The 27,945-nt window shown below is 43.1% G+C and overlaps 1 protein-coding gene across 2 annotated transcripts in view; it reads left to right on the top strand.

The window, feature by feature from the left end:
• The first annotated feature begins 1,461 nt into the window (after positions 1-1,461).
• ECE2 (endothelin converting enzyme 2) overlaps positions 1,462-27,945 on the top strand; it is a 139,952-nt gene continuing 113,468 nt past the window's right edge. Inside the window, exon 1 of one of the 2 annotated variants that reach the window (XM_077487732.1) lies at positions 1,462-1,505. Coding sequence is in view for 1 of the 2 variants with exons in the window: in XM_077487731.1 (XP_077343857.1) it covers positions 4,764-4,796 (33 nt within the window). In the remaining variant the exon portion in view is untranslated. Of the gene's footprint in view, positions 1,506-4,594; positions 4,797-27,945 lie in introns of those variants that run through there. The other variant, XM_077487731.1, reaches the window with a different exon arrangement.

Genomic DNA, 27,945 nt, shown 5'->3' with positions numbered 1-27,945 from the left:
CTCTGCTCCAATCACATGGAGCAGAGATCAGCGTCACTAGTTGCTAGGCAGAATGGAGAAATGTTGTTTACAACGGCACTTCTCCATTCGAGACGATCGCGGGGATGCCGCGGGTCCCGCGACCGGACTCACGGGGGTCCCGACCAGCGCTGGCAGGGCGGCAAATTTAAAGGGACGTACATGTACGCCCATTTGCCTGCCCGTGCCATTCTGTCTACGTACATCATCGTGGGCAGGTCGGCAAGTGGTTAAAGGATGAACTATTAGTTGATCAATTTGTGGCAGACTTTCCCGAGTTATGTTTAGGAAGGCCACATGTTTGAAGAATAAATTGATGCATAGCCAACACAAAAGTACAGGGGGGCCATGTACAGTGAGGGGTACCTATATTTGTGGTATCTGCTCATATTGCCTTTATATTCACATCAGGACACATATAATGTTACCATATGGCTGTAGGTTGAGACCAAAACATTTTGCTAAACTGTAAAAAACACAGGCTTTATGTACTTATTTACCTGTGATTGTGGGGCCTCAAATTTTGGAGATGCATATATGATCACATATGGTATATGCTATGTAAATTTGTGTATGGGCAGGGAGGTTGGACATCCCTACTGACAAGCTAGCTACAGGTTTGTGAATCAGTAGTGACAATGCTAATATCTACTCCCGCCTGCAACATCTTTTCATCCACTGAAGTCAAGGCCGCTATTAGAAATCAAAGGGCCCTGTACAGCATACCTGACAGGGCCAGGGCTTGTAAGTATTTATGCACATATATTTAGGTAGGCAAAACTGAGCTTTCAAATTTTCACTCTAAAGGCAATCATACGTGGTCGGATTTCAGCTAGCTCAGCAGGAAACTGACAAATTTTGATCCATGTATGAACAGGGAGGTTGGACAGAAGTTGATATATTGATCGACATCTGTACAACCGTTCTGTAGGATTTTGCCCACTTAATCAGTACCGCTGGCAATAGCCCTCATTTCTGATCAGTGTATTCTGACAGTGGGGAAGTCTCCCCACTGTCAAAATAGAATAGCTTAGTGAGGAGTTTTCCTTCATCCACATCGAGTGTGTGGATGGGGGAATTGAGTCTTTTTTTTCCATTTGAACTGCTGGTTGAACAAAAAAAAAACAAATTACTCATCTATGGGCTGCCTAAAGCTTTTTTACCCTAAGGGCGGTCAGGTCATAACAGCGGGCAGCATGAAAATCAGACATTGAATGGCATGCTGATTACTGTTCGTCTCAGCTAATGTTATCTCGTTTCCCCAAAGTATTTCTCCTCTGTTTTAGAGTATTTAATAGGCTATTGTTCATTATTTTTGTTTAAACAGTCATTACGTGCAGCCAAAGGAAAACACCCTTCCTGCTGTGTGATTGAGGCCTTAAAAAAGCAGAGTAACTAAAGGCAACGATAATGCTTGAATGGCTCTGTTACTGCTGCCTTACATCGGATTTGGATGACTGTATAAGGCTTCTTTCTGGGGTGATAAAGTAAGTGTAAATGATATCAAAGATGTTTGTGTGTGATCTATTACTGGAGAGTTTATAGTAATCATTCTTTACATACACAGTTATTATTACTACTGTATTGATAAAAAAAAAAATACAAAAATTGATTTAAAAAATGACATAGAAGTGACAAGTGGCATGAATTAAGAGTATTACTTAGGACTAAATGAATAGCATTGTAAATGACAAATATGTGCAGTGATCTATAGACAATTAAAATGCTTTAGCAGTATGATTACATCAACATATTGCAAATGAAAAGACCCATTCATACCTACTGTATGTGTTTTAATGCACACATTCAATGCACATCAGTATACTGTATATACACAGATTAGCCACTACATTAAATATTGCTAGATCACATCTATATGATATGTTGAAATGTTTCTCCATGTTTTTATGCATTGACACGTGTTATAGAGCCTATTGATGACAATTGTAGAGCATGAAAGTACAGGATTTTTGATAATGCATGCAAAAATGCATAAAAGTACACATGAATACTGTAGATGTGAATCCAGGCAAAGTCCAGTTTTGTTGCTATAGGATACTACATATTATTACTCTTTGTTCTATTATGGAAGGTGGTCTTCTATGGTGCCTTTTTCTATGTCATTAGATACTTATTAAACAGTAAAACAAAAGTAAAATAGATAAAATAAAGAAACCATATTTAGGCATACCTACTCCTGAAATGTTTTCCGGAAGTAAGGGTGCACTAAAATGTAACTATTCCCTTACCAGAACTGTTGGCGCTATATAAATCGTGTATAATAATAATAATAATAATAATAAATGTGCTTCAAGCTAATGCATAGCATGCCTTCTATGTTAACATATGGTCTGGATCTCAGAAGTTCAACACCCCCCCATGCATTCACAACTGTTGTGCTCCAGTCAACTATGCACACACTCCCTGAACAACGTTGTTGATTGGAACATTGTGCAGGGGGCGTGCCGGTTAAGGTCTAGACCACCGCTATCACATAGAATGCAGTGATCCGGGTTTCCAGCATTGCTGCCATGGCAAGCCTGCTAAGCATAATAATGAAAAAACATAAATTAAAGAATATTTTATTTTTATGCACCCTCATTTTATATATAAAAACAAAAAACAAATCTGAAGTGGAGATGCCTAGATATGGTTTATTTATTTGAATTTACACATTTTAATATGCTTTTTTATAAAAAAAAAAAATCTAACAACATAAAAATTTTAAATTGGAATTGGAGATTAAAATCAGCTCATGGCTCCAGCAGCTGGTATGAGCTTGTTAAGGCTTTGTTCAGCTGGTCTTTATGTAAAAGCATTCTGAGTGTCTGTAGAGCCACCCAATCATTTTTACGGGAATGTAAAGTTGCAACTGATTCCCCTCCCCTTCTGTGGTCCCCGGGCCCTCCCACTTCTCTGGAGAGCCCGGGACCATGGTAAATGCTGTGAGGATGGTGAGCGGGAGCAGATCAGGCAGTGTCCATTCCCTGTACTGTTCTGGAATCAATGAACCCTGGAGTGCTCAACTCTGAGCATTTCTGGGTTCAGAGCTGTCAAAATCCTGTCTGAAAAGGAGGTTTTTGTTAGCCCCTGAGTGATGGCAATAAAGTTACATGTACCTGTAGGCAAGTGGTTAAAAAGTAAAGGTCATTTTTTAATAGCACAAATATGATTCGTGGAGTAATTGTATTTTTTTTTGCTATTTTTTTTCTAATGAAAGTGGAGTTACCCTTTATATTCATGCATACAGTAACTGATCCAGCATTGGGCTCTTTTTCTTTACTCATTGTATTGCATAAGAAAATCAAAAAGTCAACCAATGTGCACCCTTCTGTTTAGGGACAACTAAAAAAAAAAAAATACTTAAAGTGGAGCTTTAGTCATTTTTTCATCTTTTCATCTATTAAATCTTCTGCCCTTGTTGTTTAACTATGGATAGGAAAACATTTTTTTCTGCCCTCCTAACTTGTAATGAAAACATTCTGTACTAGCCAAAAATGCTGCAGAAATCTTCCTCCACTGAGTCTGGCTGCATCCATTTTAACTCTGGGCAGCTGAAGCTGCTGCCTGTTCCCTTCCTGGATTTACACAGACACACCTCCAGCTCTGCAGCGCTCATTGGCCCTCTTATGACTCACCCCCCCCCCCCCCCCCCATTTCCTGGCAAACTCTCACAAGAGTTAGAAAGAGACAGCTGTGCATGATACAAACAGAACACAAATATTCAAATATGGAGTCAATGGGGTTGATTTATTAAAGGCATATAAACTGTGTACCTTGCAAGTGCAGTTGCACTAATTTTCCCCAGTGCATGGTGAAGGTGGTAAAGCTCTACTGAATTCCATCAACCAATCATGTGCAGGCAACAATACTTTTTTAATTATTTTCCTTGCACCTGATTGGGTATTGTTCACCAAGTGAAGCTTTACCACAATACATTTACTAAGGAAAATTAGTGCAACTGCACTTGCAAAGTGCACATTCTATTTGCCTTTAGTAAATCAACCCCAGTGAAACATTTATGCCAATTTCCAATTACCATAATAAATGCTATGCTCTCCCAACATTCACTGCACATGGAAGTAATAAAGGATTCTCCTGAGGGTCTGACAGTTTCTAATTAAATGATCAACTGACCTCTTTTTAGCGGCACGATCATACCCATAAGAGATTTGTGAGCCTACATTATATACTACAACATGTAAAAAAAGGTTAAAATAAGCCTAGATGCAGATGTCTGCATCACCCTTATTCTGATATAACCGTACAAACAGGTCCGGAGTATCTCCATTCATACTGTTTGAGAGATTATTACATTGTCACATTCTACCTTTTATCTGTTTATGTTTTTTTTTTTCTTGGCGTCTTTTTCGTCATCTGCCACCCACCATTTTAGTACATAGAGCCGCACTTTCTTTTCCTCTTTACAAATTAGCCATAGTGTGTTTTCTTGCTCTCCCTCCCTCCCTGTAACATCTGATGCTCTCCTGTCCTTCCTGTTGAAGGATACAATAGGGTTTTGTCATGGTAACCAGAGCGTTCCCAGTTAGCAGCCCCAGCTTCACTCCCTCCCTCCTTCGCCCTGCCTCTCCCTCCCCCTCTCTCAGGCCTTATCTCCCTGCAGTTTGCCAAGGCTGGCTAGGATCTGTAGGGTGATCCAGGGATGGGCAGCGGGTGCTGTATCCCTTGGCTCCTGGGCATGGCTCATTCTCTGTAGATGCTGCTGCTGCTCCATCATTTTCAGGATGAACGTTGCGCTTCAGAATCTCAGCAACAGCGTAAGTGCCAATGGGGGGGGGGGGGTTATTTTTACTATTGGATGCAAGCTCTGCCTCATCATACATGTACACTGGTGTGTGCAAGCTGATTTCTGGCCTGTACATACCGTGCAAAGATGTGCCGCTCTCTTTTTACATATCAGCTGCAGAGCTAATTTGCCGATATGCTTGCATTCGGATTTTGCATACACAAACATATAACAAAAATGGCATACATCCCAGCACATCATGTGATACTGCATAGTATAGGCCACAACTACCAATCAACTACCCATCATTTAATCCGTAACGTGTCCATCTATATTCTTGTTTTTTTTTTTTTTTTTACAATGTTTTATGTCCTCTTCACATCTTCGAGCAGGCTGCTCCATGTATCTATCCCGTTGAGTAGTATTGCTTTCATATAGTGCAGTTGTCATCCCTATAATAGTTTTTAAAGTTTTTAATAATTTAACTGTTCCATTTCCGCACACATTGCTACTCATATCTGTATTTCTGGAAAAGAAAGGAACATTTCCTACTTTCAAATGTAATTCCTATAAATAAATGCAAATCTTGGCTTATCAAAGCTAGTTCTGCCAAACTTTGGTAAACCATTGTGCACGGCACCCGGTGCTGGGACAAGGTCATCTAGAGCTCAGGGCAAATATGCCAAATTGCGCCCCCTCCCAAAGATGCATGAGCATTATGCATCAGCAAAAAAAAAAAAGTGCTCAAAACTGATCGCTAATCTGCATGATTTCCCCCTAAGCATAAATCCCTTCTCTTCCAGTACAAATGCGCAACCCTGCTGAAATCACCCCTCCCAGTACAAATTTTTGCCCCCCCATCCCCTTAACACAAATGCCCCCTCCCAAAAAAAAATCCCCCCTGCTAGTACACATCCCCTCACCCCACTCCAAATACCCTTCTCCCAGCACACATTCCCCCCTCAGTGCCCCCTCCTAGCACAACTCCCCCCCACCCAATTTCCCTCCGATCATCCCTACTAGCACAAATCCTTCTCCCCAAAAAAAGTCCCCTCCTAGCACAATTCCACCCGCCACCATATCACCTCTTCTAACACAAAAAATCCAATCCCCTCTCATAGCACAAATCCTATTCCCCCACCCCCCCTCCCAACACAGATCCCCCTAAATCACCACTCCTAGCACCCCCCTCCCCTGAATTTCCCTTCTCCTAGAACAATTCTTACCCCCTGCCACCCCCCAAATTCCCCCTTCCAACACAAATCCATTTCCCCCAATCTCCTCATGGCGCTCTCCCACCTCACATGATACATGAGTGCCCAGGACAGCCGCCTCTCCTGCCCACTTCTTGTACTGGGCCTGATGGCACCTAATCACTTTACAGTCTATAGGATGAGAGCAATCAGAATAGTGACAGATTGACACTGATTGATTTCTTTGGATTACATCACTTTTACACATTGCTTGTTATCTTTTCAAACAAGCATTAAGGTTTTTGTTTTTTGCTCCAGATTTGTACTTATGACACCTCTATTATTAATAACTTATTACATAGATAAAATGATGGTGTCCAAGCCAAGAATCCATAGTAAATTAAATGTAGTCTTAGTTAAAAAAAAAAATTCTCGAGGGTACTTGGTGTGTGGCTTCCTTCCTGTTTAATCCTCAAATGACTTTAATACGAGGGAGTGCTGTTCAAAGTGCCCCCTCTAGTGCAATTTGTCAGCTCCAACTAATAACAAGGTTAGCGATTATCAGAATCACAGGGGTTCATCAATAACTGCAAAGGATGACAGCGAGGCTGGTCAATAGCACCTTAATGATGGTTTGCATGACCTGTGTGGTGTGTGATGTATTGAGCAGTGCACCTCTCAGCTTAGGCTGCCGTTTCATTATGAAAGTTTTAAGCTTCCTACAGGCGCTAACGACCTCGGGAAGCTGGTTCGTGCATTATCTGGCTGAGAAACAATTTTTTGTTAATGAAAAGACATTGTATGGACATACAAGTTTGCACTGGGCACACGTGCAGGTTTGTGCCTATGGAGAGGGAAGAGGTGCACTCTACAGCCATCTCCAGTTTTTTTCTTTTTTGAGGAAAAATAATGAAAAAAAAAAAAATCAATTCTTGATGATCAACAATCCCCCCCAAGAAGGCTCAGGCAGAAGATTTGTGCCGCAGTCAGGGAAGGCTTAAGACATACAAATGTCCTCCAGTTTGGCTGGATTGGGCAAATATTTTCTTTATCCTCTATTATTATTATTATTATTATAATGCAGGATTTATTTAGCTCCAACAGTTTGCGCAGCGCTTAATCCTCTATTAATTGTAATTGATGCAAATGAAAAACTGAAATGTCAACATATATATATATATATATATATATATATATATATATATATATATATATATATATATAAAGCTACAGACTATATTATCTGAAAATGAAGAACATTCTCTGTTTTTGTTGTTTTAAACGTTCCATTGAAGCATCACTATATTTGTCTAGCACATAGCTGAGTGATATTCAATACCTAGATGGATACCGAAAAATATAATGGATATTGTCACAAATGTGGATAATGTTTAGACACCATGAATAATCTCAGATTATCCTAGCAGGGTTCCTGAATTTCAAGTACAGTTGCAGTGTGGTTAAGTGCAGTGGGGCTGCGGGTTATGCAGTCTTTAGTTACAAAGCCTGAGAGATAAACAGGAATAAATAAATTAGTCTCCACCCAGCTCACGGTTTAAGCTGCACATGCAATCTGAAATAAATGCATTTCAATGTATAAAGTTGTTCTGCATATCTTAGCTATGTCCATTCATTATAAATGCCTATTTTTAAAATGATAATATCTATAGTGTAAGCAAATTACTTTATATCCCAATTCTTAATTTATTATAGCGAACACAGAAAACTGTTTACATCATTACTGACCTACGCAGGATGCAAGGTATAATTAAGAAGTAATTTCCTGTGCATGACATAGTAAATTACCAGCTTTTCTAATAGTATACTAAACTATTCTGCATGGTTTTTCTGCTGTTCGCATCACTGAAATAGAAACCGCCGAAGACCACTTTATAGTGTTACATACATAGCGATTTTTTATTACTATTATGGTATTGGTACCATTGTACAAATATTATGGTATTAAGTACCATGTCATCAATGGTATAGTCATGGTCATTTGCAGAGAAGTGGACGTTATTAAGAAAGATTGCCAATTTTGCATCCAAACATAGCCATTTGTAAATGTTAATTTATTTTTTATTGCCTTATGCATCTCAATGATGTAACTTACAGCCTCAGACCGTGACTGCTATAGGGTGCTGGAACACAGTGAGCAAACTGGCAGATACAACTGAACAGATATACAGCACATCGGGTGCGAAAGCATCAGCATGGTTGGATTTCCAATTCTCCTAAGGTGTACTGTAAATGTGCAATACATACAAATAGCTTTTAATGAATCTACATTCAAGTCGGCCATGTCACTGCTGCCTTGTTGAAGGGAGACTCCTCTGAGAAACCTTGTGTTTGTCTGCCACTTTGATACATATTTCACATTTTTCATTAAAGTGGCTGTAAAGGCAAAAGGTTTTTTATCTTAATGCATTCTATGCATTAGGATAAAAAAAACCTTCTGTGTGTAGAAGCCCTCCTCAGTCCCCCCTAATACTAACCTGAGCCCATCTCGCTCTAGAGATATTGCATGAGAGACTCAGCTGTTTGAAACTCTCCCTCTTCATTGGCTGAGACAGCAGCAAAGCACCAATGGCTCCCCTTGCTGTCAATCAAAATCGGTGAGCCAATGAGGAGAGAGAGGGGGTGGGGCTGGGCCATGGCACCGTGTCTGTCTAAATGGACACACGGAGTTGCGGCTCGGCTTGGGTGCCCCCATAGCAAGCAACTTGCTGCAGGGGCACTCAACAGGAGGGAGAGGCCAGGAGTGCCGAAGAGGGACCCAAGAAGAGGAGGATCTGGGCTGCTCTATGCAAAACCATTACACAGAGCAGGTAAGTATAACATGTTTGTTAAAAAAAATTACTTTAAAACCTATTCACTTTGATGAAGGAATGCTGGTGACAAATTTATGCAAACAATGGGGTTTTCACTCAGGATTCACACATTTTCTTTTGCATTCAACTGGAATAGTATGTGAATCCTGAATGAAAGCTGTGTAACTCATATGTGAAGACATTTATAAATAGACCCCTCTGTGTCTGTGGTAGAGTTGCCACCTGTCCAGGATTCACCTGGACAGCCTGGGTTTTGATTCACTCATCCGAGTTTCAATCTGCTAAAACCCAGACATATTATTCAAACTGCCAAGTGGCCTCCCTGTCACATGGGGACAGGAGGGGCGGTAGGGACACTATTTACTAGAACTGATCAGCAGTATTTTCCTTCAGAAGCAGCTGAAAGACAGCTTCTCCTCCTCTTCCTCCTACTGGCATTCAGTGGCTGCAGGAGGAAAATTCAGCTAATTAATTCTAGTAAATGTCCTCATGCCATCTCTCCTGTCCAGGTTCCACTTCTTCCTGATGCCTGTTTAAACCCCTAATATATTTCATCAAAGCCCCCCCAATGGGGCTCCTAAAAATTTGTAAAAAAATAATTAAAAAATAAAATTCTAAACAATAATAAAAAAATGAAAATTTGCAAATAAAAAAACTACTGACACTGACACCATCCACTGCCCTACTGACAGCAACCTCTGCTTTACTGACACTGTCCTCTGCCCTACTGCACCATCCTCTGCCCTGCTGACAAAGTCCACTGCTATACTGACTGACACCATTCGCTGCCCTACTGACACCAACTTCTGCCCTACTGACATGTCCACTGCTCTACTAACATCATCCACTGCTCTACTGACACCGTTCATTGCTTTACTGACAACATCTACTGCCTTACTGAGTCCATCCGCTGCTCTATTGCCCCACTGACACGGTCCACACACCATCCACTGCCTTACACTGTTCACTGCTCTACTGTCTGACACTGTACACTTTTACGGTAGGCAAAGTTCATATTTTAGTGACATTTGTTTTTATTAATCTTAATATATTTTATGGGTACAATAATGCTTTGGTGTTATTTCACTATCCCCCTTTAAGTCCCTCCCACTTTTAACACAATTTGGGCACACCCACTATTCACTACTCTTGTTGGGGCACCCAAAGGTGTGGTATAAACTGTATGTAGCTGAGGCTGCATACAGCATACCACACAGTGTTCTGAGTTTGAGCTGAGATCTCCTGCCTCATACCCGGAACAATAGAGTCTATCTGATCAGCACTCAACCAATCAGAGAAAGCAATGTATTCTAGCAATGAATACAAAGCTTCCTCTGGTTGACTGAGTCAGAGAGGCAGGTTTCCACCCCTAAATGCTTAAAACAGACTTCCATTATTGAGTCAATCAACAGTAAATTAACTAAAAGCTTGAATGTTACCATAAAAAAAAAAAACTCTATAGCTTTTAGTGAGTGGGGATGAGCCAAACATACCTGGGTTTGGTTTAAGCAGGGTTTGATGAACGTAGCTAAAGTTTGGGTGCTGAATCTGAACTTCATCAGGGGATCCTCTGATGAAGTCACGTGGTGTGACGTCACACGTAGGGACGGGAAAGACGCTCAGCATTGATGTGCACAGATACGAGTTCGCTGCTCGTTTGGAAAAAGGCTGTTTTTTTATTATTATTATTATTATTATTATTATACAGGTTTTATATAGCGTCAACAGTTTGCTCAGCGCTTTACAACATGAGGGCAGACATTACATTTACATTACAATTTGGTACAAGAGGAATCAGAGGGCCCTGTTCGTTAGAGCTTACAATCTAAAAAGGAAGGGGCAATTGATACAAAAGGTAATAGCTGTGGGGGATGAGCTGATGGAGGAAGTAAAACAGTGTTAGTTAGAAGCAGGATAGGCTTCTTTGAAGAGAAGGGTTTTCAGGGTTCGTCTAAAGATGGATAGATTAGGGGACAGTCGGACAGATTGGGGTAGGGAGTTCCAAAGGATGGGAGAAGCTCTGGAGAAATCCTGGAGGCGAGTATGGGAGGAGTTGACAAGGGAGCTAGAGAGCAGGAGGTCTTGAGATGACCGAAGAGGGAGGTTTGATTGGTATTTTGGGACTAGGTCAGTGATGTAGCTGTGGGCAGAGTTATGGATGGCTTTGTAAATTATTGTTAGTACTTTGAATTTTATTCGTTGGGTGAGTGGAAGCCAGTGCAGGGATTGGCAGAGAGGGGTGGAGGACACTGAATGGCTGGTAAGGTGGATGAGTCTGGCAGCGGCATTCATTAAGGACTGGAGGGGGGATAGTCTGTGTAAAGGTAATCCAACGAGGAGGGAGTTGCAGTAGTCGAGGCGAGAGATGACCATGGAGTGAATTAGAAGCTTGGTGGTGTCATTAGTTAAATAGGGGCGTATTCTGGAAATGTTGCGGAGGCTAAGGCGGCATGATTTGGACAGGGCTTGTATGTGGGCCTGAAAGGACAGTTCGGAGTCTAAGGTTACCCCTAGCACCCTGGCATGTGGGGATGGACTGATAGATGTGCCATTGATCTTGACAGAGAAGTCAGGCGAAGGGGTAGGTGGGGGAAGAAATATTAAGAGCTCGGTTTTAGATAGATTAAGTTTGAGGAAGTGGTGTGACATCCAGGCTGATATGTCTGTTAGTAGATCAGCGATGCGTGAGGAGATTGATGGGGTGAGCTGAGGGGTAGAGAGATAGATTTGGGTGTCATCAGCATATAAATGGTAGTGAAAGCCATGGGAGGCTATCAGCTGGCCCAGGGAGGACATGTAGATCGAGAATAGTAGAGGTCCTAGGACAGAACCTTGGGGGACCCCAACGGAAAGGGGAGTTGGAGAAGAGGAAGTGGAGTTGTAAGTGGCACTGAAGGTGCGATGAGATAGGTAAGATTCAAACCAACGGAGAGTGCAGCCATGGAGACCAAGCAAATTGAGTTTTTTGAGGAGGAGGGTGTGGTCAACTGTATCAAAGGCAGCAGAAAGGTCCAAGAGTAAGAGTATGGAATAATGACCATTGGTTTTGGCTGTTAGTAAGTCGTTAGTGATTTTTAGAAGGGCAGTTTCTGTGGAGTGCTGTGGGCGAAATCCAGACTGAAAAGGATCGAGAAAGTTATTTTCAATGAGGTGGTTGCTCAGTCGGTTGTAGACTAAACGTTCAAGGAGTTTGGAGGCAAAAGAGAGTAAAGAGATGGGTCTTAAATTGTTAAGATTGGTGGGGTCTGAGGCCTTTTTTGGTATGGGAGTGACTAGTGCATGTTTTAGAGGGTTGGGGAAGATGCCAGTAGAGAGAGAGAGGTTGAAGATATGAGTTAAGGAGTGTAGGATTGAGTCAGATGGTGACCATAGTATTTGAGAAGGAACAGGGTCCAGGGGGCAGGAGGTTAAGTGGGCATTAGAAAAAAGTTTAGTGACTTCCTCTATAGTAGCTGGGTCAAAAGAGGAAAGTATTGATTGTGCAGGAGGACAGGGAGTCTAAGGTGAGGGAGATATCTGTAGAGCGGAGATCTCGAGACGAATCGTCTCAATCTTATTTTTGAAGTGATCAGCAATCTCCTGGGCAGTGAGTAAGTTAGTGGGTGGGGGTAATGGAGGACGAAGTAGAGTTATAAAGGTAGAAAAGAGTTGACGGGGACTGCGTGAGAGGGTGTTTTAACTGATATCTATGTGAGTACCTTGTGCAATACTTAATAAAGCACTTTATCTGTTATAAAATTACTACACTATGGTACTCCCTTTTTGTTGATTTATTGGGGTCCCCACTGGGGGATAAAGAATTAAAGGAGAAGCCATTCTGTGGATCTGGGGAGAAGAGTTATAAGGAGATCCAGGGATATATGCTTACATGTGATTTCCTCCTTACCGTAAGGTAAGGGGCCATTGCCTACCAAAAGTGTGTGTTCACAGAGTGATAAAACACTGGGAAATTGTCACCTGTTTTGAATAATGCACAGTTTACACAAAGAAGCACTTGCACTTAAAGGAGCCAGTCTCTACACACCACTTTTGTATTGGACATTTATATATTTATATTTACGATTGGAAAGAGCTGAATAACCATGGATATTCTATTTTTTAAGCGATTCTTTTGATGCATGTTTTAGCTGCTTCAGCAGTGTTTTTTTACTTTCTTTTCCTTGCACTTTAATTATACTGTGATTTATACATATATGTTTTTTACCACGATTATGCAATTTTAATTTTATTCATCTATATTTTTCTTGCCACCTCTGGAGTGCGTTTACTATTTTTTCTAGATTTTGAGCACGTAGCACTTTATGGATATTGCTTCATGTTTTTTTTACAATCATATTGGAATAATTTACACTTTATAGAGGCGTTTACAGTACTATTATGCACTTTTAACTTTAATCGCAATATTCCGTTATCTCTGTAGTGCGTTTACTACCTACACGTATTGGACACTCTGTTTGAGGGATTGAGTCACTAAAGCTTTAGAGAATGTTTTGCATTCTTTGTGATTTTTTTTCTTGGTTTTGATCTGCTCACTTTTTTTTTTCAAAAAGGGGAGTAAACTTGATAAAATGATTACAATATATCCTATGTGGTATATACCGTAGATATGGTTAGCCTAATTATTGCTACATGAAATTGCTGCATGAAAATTTGTGTAGACCTAAAGCCCAACTCCAGGGAAATTAAAAAAAAGTATCCCTTGCAGTGGCGATGTGCCTGCACTGCAGGGGTTAATTGCTGTTTATGTCAGGGAAATAATAAAGGGAGATATAATTAAATGGTCCTCCGCTCCTCCCCACAGCTAGGCTGACCCTGCAGCTTTTTGCACCGCCACGGTCTAGGGTCACAATGTCAACAAGACCAGAATAGGGTCCATAGCCCTGCTCAGGACGTGAGGATGCTGAAGGACAGTTCACCGCTGGATTGTGGGGGAACGCCACTTGCCAAGGGTGCAGAGGGTTTGACAAGTAAAACTGTTTCTCCTCTCAAACTGTTTCTTCTATCCCCTGGATAAAATTAACTATTAATCAGTGCAGGTACAGCCTCACTGCTTATCATACAGTATACAGGAAAGCAGTCCACATGTGAACTTGACCAAATCTTTAGATGCTTAAACATAAAAAATATCCACTATATATGCTGTTCTCTTCCTCTACTTGAAGCACAGGTGCCAAGGGGGCACTACAAGCTACACTATATTACCAAAAGTATTGGGACCATGCCTCTACATGCACATGAACTTTAATAGCATCCTAATCTTAGTCTGTAGGGTTCAATATTGAGTTGGCCCACCCTTTGCAGCTATAACAGCTTCAACTCTTCTGGTAAGGCTGTCCACAAGGTTTAGGAGTGTGTCTATGGGAATGTTTGACCAGAAGCACATTTGTGAGGTCAGACACTGATGTTGGGCAAGAAGGCATGGCTCACAGTCTCTTCTCCAATTCATCCCAAAGGTGTTCTATCATGTTGAGGTCAGGACTTTGGTGGAGGGGGGAATATGGTGTGGGGTTGTTTTTCAGGGGTTGGGCTTGGCTCCTTAGTTCCAGTGGAACTCTTAAGGAGTCAGCATACCAAGACATTATGGACAATGTAATGCTCCCAACTTTATGGGAACAGTTTGGGGCTGGTCCCTTTCTGTTCCAACATGACTGCTCACCAGTGCACAAAGCAAGGCCCATAAAGACATGGATGAGCGAGTTTGGGGTGGAGGAACTTGACTGGCCTCAACCCAATAGAAAACCTTTGGGATGAATTAGAGTGGAGACTGCGAGTCGGGCCTTCTCATCCAACATCAGTGCCTAACCTCACAAATGTGCTTCCGCAAGAATGGTCAAGCATTTCCATAGATGCACTCCTAAACCCTGTGAACAGCCTTCCCAGAAGAGTTAGAGCTGTTATAGCTGCAAAGGGGGGGCCAACTCAGTATTGCACCCTACATACTAAGATTGGGATGCCATTAAAGTTCATGTGCGTGTAAAGGCAGGCATCCCAATACTTTGGTAATATAGTGTATCTCTGCTTACAGACTAGATACTGAAAAAGGAAGCCACCGCATGGTGGAGGGATCACTAGTATCCATGTATCCATCCTGTGTGATGGTTTCCTTTTTTTGACCAAATCTTGCTAAGGAAAAAGCAACAATAATTTTTGCAAAGTAAAATCGAATGGGAATATCAGTAAAGGTGCTTTTATCAAACTCCATTCCGTATTCACCACCCTTTCTGAAAGCCATCAGAACTGCCAGTTTGCAAGATAATACCAAGCTGCAACAGCTTTCCATTTTTCCTGTTTAAATGGTTGGGTCTTTATGTCTTAAATTTTCTTTCTATTGATGTGTATTTTTTCCTTGTAACATTCTTACCCTGCTATTCCAAGAATTAGCAGAGCCAATATAAACTGAACCTAATAGTAACTGACAGGCCAACTACAATTAGATCTACATAACCAGGATAAATTAGTGTAGTTTGGCAACAATTTCCAGACTCATTTCTGTTCTGTTTCTCCCTAAGCCTGCCTCCTATTGTGCAAACATCATACTGTACTTTTCTAAAGCATGGAGTCTTCACTTTGAAATATGCGTGCAATAATTGGGGCCCCAAAGCCAAACAATAATGCCTCTGTAATAGCCTGCAGGGAATTAGATATAGTCATTTGTTCAGAACCACAGGGCCTTTTTTCCGTTCTATATAGACTTGTATATATGAATAAAAGCTATACTATAGAAGATACGTTAGTGGCCTACAAACACTTTAACTGGGCTAGAATCTATGCTACAATTTAAAATATAACATACAAATGAATGTACAGTTTATAGATCACAACAAACCAAATACATCTGATTATTACAGTTACAAAAATTTGTAAATATCTCAAATAAATGTAAAACAGAGACATGTCAAGATTAATTATTGTACACAGATATAAGACAATAAAATAACATGGTAATAAATAACCCTATTAAAAAAACATGGACCTACTTAGCACCCTGAAAAACATTGGAGAGCTGCTCTGTGTTTAAATGATAACATTGGTAAAGTATATGTAAACCCTCACCTTGTAAAACAACCCATTCAGATTAAAATAGAAATGAAAGGCAAAACATATGTGTATACATATAATAAAAAAACATTATAAATACCTTATAAATAAGTGATCACATAATTCTCAGCTGTATAAGGAGCTCAGAAAGCTAGGGGCAGAGAAACAGTAGTACACTGGTCTTCCCAGTGTCAGGGCTGGGCTCAGCTCTTCCTTCTCAGAGCAGGCCGCTCAGTTGTCAGTTGATTGCCAGCTCCAATCTTTTCTACAGTGACTCACCTGATAATGATATCCTGTTTGTCGGTCCTGCTGGTTACTTAAGCTGTTCAGTTCAGTCCCTCTCTGCCTTCGCCTTGGTCAACACATCCAGAGACTCTCTCCTGTGTACCTGTTGAAGACTTGCTTGGTTGACATGCCTTCTGGTTCCTGATCCTGCTTGCTGTTCCACTACACTGATTCTCCGGTTTCCTGATTTCCTGACCTGTCCCAGAGTGCACTGATCTTTGGCTCACTATCCATTCTGGTTACCAAACTCTGGCTATGATTTGACTATGTCGCTCTGTTTACCTTTAATTATTATTATTAAACAAGTGTGATTTTAACTGGACTTCTGTCTCGGTCTGATTCATGATTTCTGACAGCAGGCGAAAGTCATGAATTCAGAAGAAGCAGTTAATTCACTTGTTGGTAATATTTTTTCCAGGTTGGATGAGCAGGATCACCATATGGATCAGTTTGTCTTAGCGCTATAGACGCTCCTGAATTGCACGGCTCACCTGGAATTCCCCACTGTGGCTGCTCTGGCACAAACTGTGTTGCAGGCCGCCACTGCTGCTGCTGTGCAGGCACCGCCTCAAGTTTTACCTCTATAATAGGTATGTCTGGTTCCGCTCTGCTTCCCCAGCAATTTGAGGGCGATCCAGTTCTATGCAGAGGGTTTCTCAATCAGGTTAAAAGGGTATTTGACGTTCTGCGGCCAAGTGCCTCATTTCCATCAAAAAGAGTATGAGAATTGTTGCAGATTATGCCATTGAATTCCGTACTCAGCAGAGGTTGCGTGGAACAATGAGGCCCTCGTGGCTGCTTTTTCTCATGGTCTCTCGCAGTGGCGGCTGGTGCTCAAAATTTTTGGGGGTGCGCACACAAACTGAAAAATTATGGGAAAAAAACCCATCGATTGCAGCCTCACTGTACCATCAATAGCAGCCATTGTACCATCAAACACAGCCACTGTGCCATCAAACACAGCCACTGTGCCCATCAATTGCCGCCACTGTGCCATCAAACGTAGGCACTGTGCCCCGTCAAACGCTACCACTGTACCATCAAACGCAGCCACTGTGCTCATCAATTGCCACCACTGTGCCATCAAAGACAGCCACTGTGCCCATCAAACGCAGCCACTGTGCCCATCAAATGCAGCCATTTTTTTTTAAAGGGGCCGATTTTTTTGTGACTGCTGGGTGGGGGGGGGGGTGTTTGACGCGCCCGTGTGCCCCCTATGGATGGGCCGCCACTGGTCTCTTAGATACCATCAAAGATGAGATAGCAACCCGAGATATACCTACTGAGCTGGAGAAGCTGATCACGTTTGCCATCCTCATTGACTCCAGACTCCTCGAAAGACTCTCTTTAAGGCCGGGTTCACACCGCTGCGATGCGGGAACGCCGCAAATCCGCGGCGTTTTCCCGCATCGCATTACTCCTGCCGGCAGTTCACACTGCCCTATGCGGACGGCTGGGAGTGTCAATGATATGTTAATGACACCCCCAGATCTGTCCGCATATCGCTGTGCGATCTGCCGACTCGCACAGGAATCGGATCGCATGGTGTGAACCCCCATGCGATCCGATTCTGTTGCGGACCAAAAAAAGGGTCCCGTGCGAGTTTGCTGCGGGAGCGATGCGAATTCAGCCATACTATCTGTATGGCTGAACTCGCATCGCTACGGAGATCAGATGTGATTTGCGGTGCGAATCACATCCGGATCTCCCCCCGCAGCAATGTGAACCCAGCCTTAAGGAGCGCTTACAGAAGCCTCCTGTACATTTATATCCATGCTTTGCAGTCCCAGCCTTGCCTCCCTCACCTCCCATTCCTCCTGGTACCGGTCAATCAGTCAGTGAAGAGGAACCCATGCACTTGGGCTTCATGCGTCTCTCTGCGGATGAGAAAAGAACAAAATATTACAGCGCACACATGCAAAAAAGACATCAGTGGGTACTTTGTCGCAGTAAGTGGGCTTAATCACCATATAGCAATATGGTGTGACCAAATCCCCATATTTTTTTATAATGTTTTTTTGAAAATGTCTAGGTGTTTTAAAGTGGATGTAAACCCAATTTTTTTTATGTCATGATGTAGAGTATAAGATTTCCTATCATTTGAGCCCAGTCTTGCCACAAAGTTAATCCAGCTCTGAGCAATCCTCTTTTATTGTTCAGTGAGATAAATATTGACAAACAGAGAAAAACTTTGTCAAATCTTCCCCCTTGCTGTGAGTGAGAGGTGATTTCCATGTCTCGTGCACTAGCCTAAGAAACATGCATTATTTTTTAATTCCCTCCCACTCCTTTCTTCTGCTGCTCTGCCAGGATTGGATGTTCCACACCTCAGCATAATTGGGCATGCTGAAGTTATGTGGTTACTTTCCTGTCTTTTCACTGGATGTTAGAGACCATAGCAGAAGTTCAGTGTAAGAAATACACAGGAGAAAATGCATATTGACGAGGGGAGTGTAGAGGTGGGTGGGAAGTCTACTGACATCACAACTCCACCCACCGAGCTCCAGATAACAGACCCACCCACAGAGTCTGCAGTTTTTTGGGGTCTCATAACAGACAGAGACATTTGACAGGTAAAGATACATGCAGGAGGCATATATATCCTTATAGATAACACCTATGGCAGTAGTTTAGAAAGGATGACATTGGGTTTACATCCACTTTAAATAAGCCTTGCTGGCAGTAAATGTCTTTTTTGCATGTGTGCGCTGTAATATCTTGTTCTGTTGTATGGTCTTATGGCTGCACCATCTTTAATGCATCTTTTAGGGTGTGCCCCCCAAATATCTTTTTTCTCTGCAGATGAGAGAACCTTTAGGAGGTGGGAGATTTTGTGCCTTTATTGTGGTCAAGCAAGTCACTTTTTCAAAGTCTTGTCCTAAACGTCAAGGGAATGCCCGAACTTTGATGACCTGTAGGGGACAGACCTTGGATGGCGTTGTTATGTCCCCAGTTATCCAGAAGGATATGCCCCTGGTTTTGGTTACCATTTCTTGGTCTGAGTCATCCGTCGAGATACAGGCTCTAATCGACTCTGGAGCTGCAGGCCTCTTCATTGATGCTGCCTTTGTATCTAAGCACGCGATTCCACTGCAGCTTCATGCCACTCCACTTGCCATTGAGGCTATTGACGGGAAACCTTTACAGCCTGCCCATGTGACTCATGAGACTGTTCCATTGTCCATGGCCGTAAGGGCTCTTCACCATGAGATAATCCACTTGCAAGTTATTTCCTCACCTAAGTTACCGCTGGTCATTGGTTATACTTGGTTACAGAGGCACAACCCCTCTTTTGATTGGCTTCGTGCTGATTTTCTCTCCTGGCCGCCACAATGCAGCAAGACATGTTTCCAGAATATGGCTAAGGCCCTATGCAACTCTTCACTCTCCTCCCTGCCAGAGGAGTACCACGATTTTAGCGATGTCTTTGTCAAAGGTAAAGCAGGTCATTTGCCTCCACACAATTGACCTTCAACCTAGTGCCATACCCCCTCGTGGCCAGGATTACCCTTTGTTGATCTCAGAGGCTAAAGCCATGGATGAGTATGTTGCAGACACACTTTCTCGAGGATTCATCCATAAGTCCCCGTCTCCTACTGGTGCTGGTTTCTTCTTTGTGAATTGAGACCTTAGTATTTCTTATAGGGGTCTCAATCGTTTCACGATTAAGAATGCTTATCCAATTCTGTTGATTAAGGAGTTATTTGACTGCCTAAAGGTAAAAATGGTTTTCACAAAGCTGGATTTGAGAGGAGCATATCATTTTGCGAGGATCAAGGAGTGCGACGAATAGAAAACTGCATTTAATACCAAAACAGACCTCATAATGCCATTTGGCCTTTGCAATGCTCTGGCAGTTTTCCAGGAATTTATCAACGATGTCCTCCGAGGTTTGTTGCAGCTATGTGTGGTGGTTTATCTCGATGATATCCTCATTTTTTTCCAAGTCCGTAGAGAGCCACCAAACAGATGTCTGTCATGTTCTTCAGAAGCTGAGAGAGAACAATCTCTTTTGTAAATTGGAGAAGTGCGAGTTCCATCGAGAACAGGTTAAGTTCCTGGGTTATGTAATTTCCACTGCTGGTTTTTCAATGGACCCAGAGAAACTTTCAGCAGTCCTACAGTGGCCCGACCCATGGGTATACGTCCTCTGCAATGTTTTCTTGGCTTTGCCAATTATCAAATGTTTATTCGTAACTTCTCATCTCTGATCCAGCCCCTGACTGATATGACCAGAAAGGATGGTAACCCACAGAGCTTTTCTCCAGAGTCCATAAAGGCCTTTAAGAGTTTCAAGGCTGCCTTTGTTTCTGCTCCTGTGTTGGCACATCCTGATCCTATGTTACCCTTTATCCTTGAGGTTAATGCTTCTGAGACTGGAGTTGGCACCCTTCTGTCTAAATGTCCTACCTCTGAGAGCGCTATGCATCCTTGTGGCTACTTTTCCAAGAAATTGTCACCTGCGGAATGCAATTTTGATATTGGGGATAGAGAGTTGTTAGCGATCATTTTAGCCCTTAAAGAATGGAGGCATGTCCTTGAAGGTACCACTGTCCGTTTCTCATTCTTACTGACCATAAGAATCTGAAATTCTTGTCTGAGGCTAAACACCTCTCTCCCAGAAGGGCGCGATGGTCTCTTTTCTTGTGAAGTTTCAATTACATTGTCTCTCTCTTACCCGGTACTAAGAATATAAGGGCTTTGTCGTGACAATTTTCCTCCACTTCCAAGATGGACTCGGTTCCTGTTCCTGTGATTCCTCCTGATCGTATTCTGGCTACGGTTTGCACCAGTCTAATTTTTTCTTTGGGTGACAAAATTCTTGCAGCTCAGGTCCATGTTCCTCCTGAGAAACCTTGTGACCACTGCTTTGTCCCTGAGAGTCTCCGTACTGCCGTGCTCCAGACTTACCATTCTCCCAAGACTGCTGGCTACCCTGGGAAGAATCAACTCTTTTGGGCCATTTCCCAATTCTGGTGGCCTAGTCTATGTGCTGATGTAGCCACCTTCGTAGCTGCTTGTTCCATGTGTACTCAGAGTAAGACACCACGACACCTTCCAGTGGGCCTCCTACAACCCATACCCAATGGAGAGAGGCCTTGGACCCACCTGTCAATGGATTTTATTGTGGAGTTACCCAACTTTCAGGGCAACACAGTTATTCTTATGGTGGTTGAGCGGTTCTTGAAGATCTCTCATTGTCTTCCACTTAAGAAGTTGCCCACATCAAAGGGACTGCCTTCCATTTTTGCTCGGGAGATCTTTCGCTTACATGGGCTACCCAAGTTGATTGTCTTGGGCCTTTCTGTATTCTCCGCAGGATTAACCCAGTGGCTTATGCTTTAAACCTTCCGTCTAATATGCGTATCTCAAATGTATTCCATGTCTTCTTATTAAAACCTTTGGTCTGCAACCTCTTTACCACCTCAGTGCCACGTCCTCACCCAGTACTTGTTGAGAATCATGAGAAGTATGAAGTACAGTCCATTGTTGACTCCCGTAGGTTGCGTGGCGCGTGCAGTACCTGGTGCATTTGAAAGTGTATGGTCCGGAGGAATTGTGTTGGTTCTCATCCTCGGATGTACATGCCCCTATCCTTCCTCCTCTGTGCTTTCCAAAGACGAATTGCCCTCAAACCAGGTGGTCCTCCGAGGGGAAGGGGTCGTTCAGGAGGGGGTACTGGGCTCAGCCTGCTCTGAGAAGGCTGGGCTGAGCCCTTCTTTCTCAGAGCAGGCCGCTCAGTTGTCAGTTGATTGCCAGCTCCAATCTTTTCCACATTGACTCACCTGATGATGATATCCTGTTTGTCGGTCCTGCTGGCTACCTAAGCTTTTCAGTTCAGTCCCTCTCTGCCTTCACCTTGGTCAACACATCCAGAGACTCTCTCCTGTGTACCTATTGAAGACTTGCTTGGCTGACGTCCCTTCTGGTTCCTGATCCTGCTTGCTGTTCCACTACACTTATTCTCCGGTTTCCTGATTTCCTGGCCTGTCCTGAAGTACACTGATCTCTGGCTCCCTGATGTCCTGGCTTGTCTGACTATCCATCCTGGTTACCGAACTCTGGCTATGATTTGACTATGTCGCTCTGTTTACCTTTAATTATTATTATTAAACAAGTGTGATTTTAACGGAACTTCTGTCTCGGTCTGATACACAGTGATTGGCTGTGCCACATCCCCTATTTTTGAACAAAAAAAAAAACAATACAATTAGTGGAGTGTTCTCCCCTAAATACTATACCTCCAAAAAGTACTCAAGAAAGAACAAGGAGAACATATGCACACTCAATTATCAAAAAATGTTATTACCAAAAATATAGATACTCCTTACCAACATAACCAACCAACCTCCCCCTATTATAATTAACACAGACAATTGTCTAAAAAAATCTCCTGGGAGACTAATCAGTTAGTGATACCATGGGGCATGTATCCAGGAGAAAATAAAAATGTATTTCAAGCCTCCATTCTCTGATTCATGCTAAACTGGACACCTATATTGTACCAGACAAATTGGCAGATATGTGGATTAATCTGCGCAACATAGAAATTCAACATTCCCCGCTCTGAGGGCTGGTTCACACCAGAACACGATGCATGAAACCCAGGAATCCTCTTTACATCACAGCCCCCCCCCCCTTTACAGTACAGTGGCTCCTTTACAGAGCAGTCCACTTTACATCACAGTGCCACCATTACAGAGCAATCCCCATTACAATAATGTAAAGGGACACTGTAATGTAAAGGGGACCACACTATAAAGGGACATTGTAATGTAACGAGGGTCAGTGACATGAAGGGGAACTGAGGACATTGGTATTGGGGCGGGGGCTGTGCTGTAAAGGGGGGTTTCGGTGTGAATGGGGCTGAGGTCAGATTCAGTGAATATCTCATCCCCCAACCCACCCACCAAACTCCCCCCCCCCCCCCCCAACCTGGTCCCTGTGAAAACTGGCTGCCATGAAACCAAGGTTGGGGACCGCTGATTTAACTAGATTCACCTTGTATGTTATGCTTTGGACTAGGAATAATTGCAACATTGTATTTATGTGGAAAAATATTTCATCTTAATATGCAGTTGTACTTCTACCGCAATCATACACCAGCAAAGCCATTGTGGAGGACCAACATCTGTTTCACTTAAACAAGGATAAAACAGGTAGCAACATGCAATCCAGAAGATATACAATCAGCATCTTTCCACATACATGCACCACCTGGGGTTATACAGTTAATCTTTTTCCATACATTTTCTAGTAGGTGATCACCAGTTCATATAAAGGTAGGTGCAAGTAATGCCGCGTAAGCACGACCAGACTTTCCGGCAGAGGGATTAGTCCATCAGAAAATCCGATCGTGTGTGGGCTAGTCTGATAGTTTAAAAAAAAAAAAAAGGGGGGGACCTAGCAATAGAACAATCAATCTATCTGACGGACTCAATTCCGACGGACACAAATTGAGAAAACCGTTCGTCTGTGTGCTGGTCCAACGGACCAAATACGACGCAAGGGAAGCTATTGGCTACTGGCTTTTCAACTTCCTTGTTTAGTCCCGTTTACGTCATCGTGTTCCAAACGAACGGACTTATGAACGGACTTAGTCCTTTCGTTTGCGGAAAGTCCGTCGGAACTCAGCCGAACGTCCATTGGGAAGACCGTCGGACCTAGTCCGGTCGTGTGTACGTGGCATTACAGAGCAGCATGGAATTAACTCCACTGCTGAGTATAGGCAGATATGTAATCAATATAAAGAAATACGTCTTCTGTCCACATACATCCCCGATTACAAGCATCTGTTCCGCTTAAATGAGCATTCAACAGATAGCACCATACATTCACCAACTGGGATTGTACAATCAATCTTTCTCCATCTAATTTCTAGTAGATGATCTCCAGTTCGTATAAAGGTAAGTGCAAGCTACCATGCTGCAAAGGTTTACTCCAATACTGAGTATGGAGACCAATATAAAGTTTCTTTAACTCTGGTATGCTTTCAGTGCTGCAACTCCAGCCATAATTGCAACATTGAAAACTGTTTTCCTATGTTTCTTTAACTCTGGTATGCTCCTTTGCTTAACCATCTGTAGATTGTCCACATTGCTTTCCTATTTTTGTTTCCTCCCTTTGCCTAACCTAAATGATGGCCTTTTCTTTATTAGCTGTCTGTTTCTGAAGTGAGAATTTTGCTTTGCATAGCCAGCCATCTTTTATTACCTCCCTGATTGGTAATCAGTGGCGTAACTAGAACCTTCCGGGCCCCGATGCAAGAAACCATGAAGGGCCCCCCTGAACCCCAGCCAGGGCCCTTACCTCCGACTCCGATGGTGGAACTCCAGGGCGTGGTCACAGATATGACCTTTGTGAGCCCTGTAGTTCCACCACTGGTATCAGTCGTTTTTTGGCTGGGGAGAACAGACATCGGACTGCGTGGCAATGCATGGAGCAGGAGAGGGGTAGTCTGAGGAGCCAGCCGAGGACACAGGTCATGCGGGGAATGCACAACTAAAGAGCAGCCAGCGCTATAGTCGAGCATGGAGCTCTGCTAGTCACCCTCCACCTCCAGCCACCCGTGTGTATGGTGCACTGGTACCCCTAGCTGCCTATGCTGTTGCCGGCCATATGTAGAGGGGGCTGCATGGGCCCCCTGCATCACAGGGCCCAGTTGCGGTCGCGACTGCTGCACCCCCTATAGTTACACCCCTGTTAGTAATTACAAACCCCCCCCCCAGCAGTATATAACTAAGCATCTCTTGGGAAAGGCAGGTTTGCCAGATGGGGGTGGCACCTTTGCAGATGGGGTTCTTTATCAAAGTGGGGCTATTTCTATAAGTGGGAACACTTCTGACTCTGCACTTCAGCCAAGGAACACAAATAAACGCCTTAAAAAATACTACAGACGATCTTGTTTATACCCTTGGCTCTTCCTCCCCCTTTTAAAATCCCCCCCCCCCCACTCCTTCTGACAGCTGTGTCCTCTATCCTTAAACTAACTCTCCTGCACACCTGTCCTCCACCCCACACCTTATATATATCACCCTCACTTCTGTCCTCTCCTTATTACTGCACTCATCAACTCCTGCTAATTCTAAAACCACATGCACAAAAAATATCTAGGACACTGGGACATGTCCCTTCATATAAATCATACTCCCACATTACCTCCCTCACCCTTCTGCTTCTCCTACCTCTGGCGATGTATCCCCAAACCCTGGGCCTAATTCATTTAACTGTATTCAGCGCACCCATTACCCTACACCCTCTGGCTGCAGCCTCAATGCACACAATCTAGTTCCCATTTTTCTTCTTCCCAAGACCAGACTCCTTTTCTCTTGCGCCCTTTGGAATGCCCGCTCTGTCTGTAACAAACTCACCTCTCTCCATGATCTCTTTATCGCTAACTAATTTGATCTACTTGCCATTACCGAAACCTGGCTTCATGAATCTGACACTGCGTCTTCTGCTGCCCTATACCACGGTGGTCTTCTTTGGACTCACTCCCCCAGACCCAGTGGACGCAGAGGAGGGGGTGTTGGAATCCTTTTAGCCCCACATAGCATCTTTCAGGTACTTCACCCACCTCCCTCTTTGTCACTCTCCTAATTTGAGGCACACTGCATTTGTCTCTTCTCCCCAGTTTCTCTAAGGATAGCCGTGATCTACTGACCAACCTTTATTAATGACTTCTCTGCCTGGCTGCCCTACTTTCTCTCTTCTGAAATCCTATCATTCTCAGGGACATTACCATCCCTACTAATACTAACACCCCCGGGACTTCCAAACTTATCAGTCTAACCTCCTCCTTTGAACTGAAGCAATGGATACATACTCATCCCCACATGCAAAGGTCCTAGGTCTAATCCGGGAATCTGAACTCTCCTTTAAGCCCCACATCCAGTCACTGTCCAAATCTTGCTGCCTCAACCTCTGCAACATCTCCAAAATACACCACTTTCTAACCAATGACACAACAAAGCTCTTAATTTACTCCCTGCTCATCTCTCGCCTCGACTATTGCAACTCCCTACTCATTGGTTTACCTCTACATAGGCAGGGCCAGATTAAGAACATCATGGGCCTGGTGCTGAGGATTTTGGTGGGGCCTTTTATAAACAATAAATAAATAAAAATGCTAACTATTTTTTGTTATAACAAATTAAATTAAAGAGAGAGAGAGAGGATGAGAGAGAGAGAAAGGGGATGGAGGAGTTGTGAGGGGTAAGGAAGGGAGGATGAGAGAGAAAGGGGGGGATGAGAGAGAGAGGATGGACATGAGCAGGTGTGGGAATGACATCAACGCAGCCTGGCCAAGGCAAATGACCGAAGGCACAGAACCCAGAAGGAAGACCGGGTGAAGATGGAAGTGCCCGGGCCCCGCCGGACTGATCACAGCACAGCACTGGAGGGCTCAGTCTGACAGGTAAGTGTGCCCTAATGTGCTAATATGCTGGGCATACTTATACATTATAGCATAACCTACCCCAGGGCCTCTAAAAAGTAGTAATGTTAGAAAAGTTTACTACCGCTTTAATATCACAGGAGCCTCTCATGGGGCCCCCTACTGACCCTGTGGCCCTAAGTGCATAGTTGTCAACATTTCAAAAATATTTTCAGGGGCGCTTTTTTACAAGTGCTATATTTAGAGTAGCTGACATCCCCCGTGTTCCTCTATACATCACAATAGTAATTACAAAATTAAATAAGTACTAATAACGGGCAGAACAAATATGAGGATTGTGAGATTTCCTTTAGTTGAACTGACAAAAGTGCCCATTCTAGAGCTGGTAACATTGAGGATATTCAGTATAAATTTAAAGAACAGTTTTTGTGGGTAAGAGGCATAGGGGAGGAGTATGGATGGTATGAAAATGTGAAATATGTGCAGGTGAGGGAGAGGAATGTGGAGGGTCTAACAGTGGGCACTATGTACATGAGAGGAGTGCAGAGGGTATGGCAGAAAGCACTATGTACAGGAGAGGAGTGTGAAGGGTATGAGAGTGGGCAGTATGCACAGCACAGCATAGGAGTGTAGAGGGTATGACAGTAGGCACTATGTATAGGAGAGGAGAGTGGAGGGTATGACAGTGGGCACTATGTATAGGAGAGAAGTGTGGAGGGTATGACAGTGGGCACTATGTATAGGAGAGGAGTATGGAGGGTATGACAGTAAGTAGTATGTACATGAGAGGAGTGTGGAGGGTATGACAGTGGGCACTATGTATAGGAGAGAAGTGTTGGAGGTATTACAGTGGGCACTATGTATAGGAGAGGAGTGTGGAGGGTATGACAGTGAGTAGTATGTACAGGAGAGGAGTGTGGAGGGTAATGATGGTGGGCACTATGTATAGGAGAGGAGTGTGGAGGGTACAACAGTGGGCACTATGTACAGGAGAGAAGTGTATGACAGCGGGCACTATGTACAGGAGAGGAGTGTGTAGGATATGACAGAGGACGTTATGTATAGGAGAGAAGTGTGGAGGGTATGACAGTGAGCAGTATGTAATCATTGTATTCACTGGCGGAACACAATAACACTGCGGGGGTGATTGCCCCATTCACAGGCCAGCAGGTGAGAGGGGACAGGCTGGAGAGAGATACTAGTCAGTCCCTGGGTAGGCACTGGTTAGTATCAAAGCCAGATACACACAGGTTACATACGCCATGATCGTTATTCTAGCACTAGACCTCCTCTGTAACTCTAAACATGTAACCTGTAAAAAAATTTAAAGCATTGCTTAGTACACAACAAAAAATCGTGCTAACTTTAGTGTTTTTTTAAATGAATGAAACAGTTTCTTTCCAAAAAAAAAAAGTTTGAAAAATTGCTGCGCAAATA

The sequence above is a fragment of the Lithobates pipiens genome, unplaced genomic scaffold (assembly GCF_037356315.1).
Source record: "Lithobates pipiens isolate NorthernLeopardFrog02 unplaced genomic scaffold, aLitPip1_a1.2 Scaffold_18, whole genome shotgun sequence".
Classification (NCBI taxonomy): Eukaryota; Metazoa; Chordata; class Amphibia; order Anura; family Ranidae; genus Lithobates; species Lithobates pipiens.
Note: the sequence above shows the minus strand (reverse complement) of the source record. Positions and strands in the feature narration are given on the sequence as shown.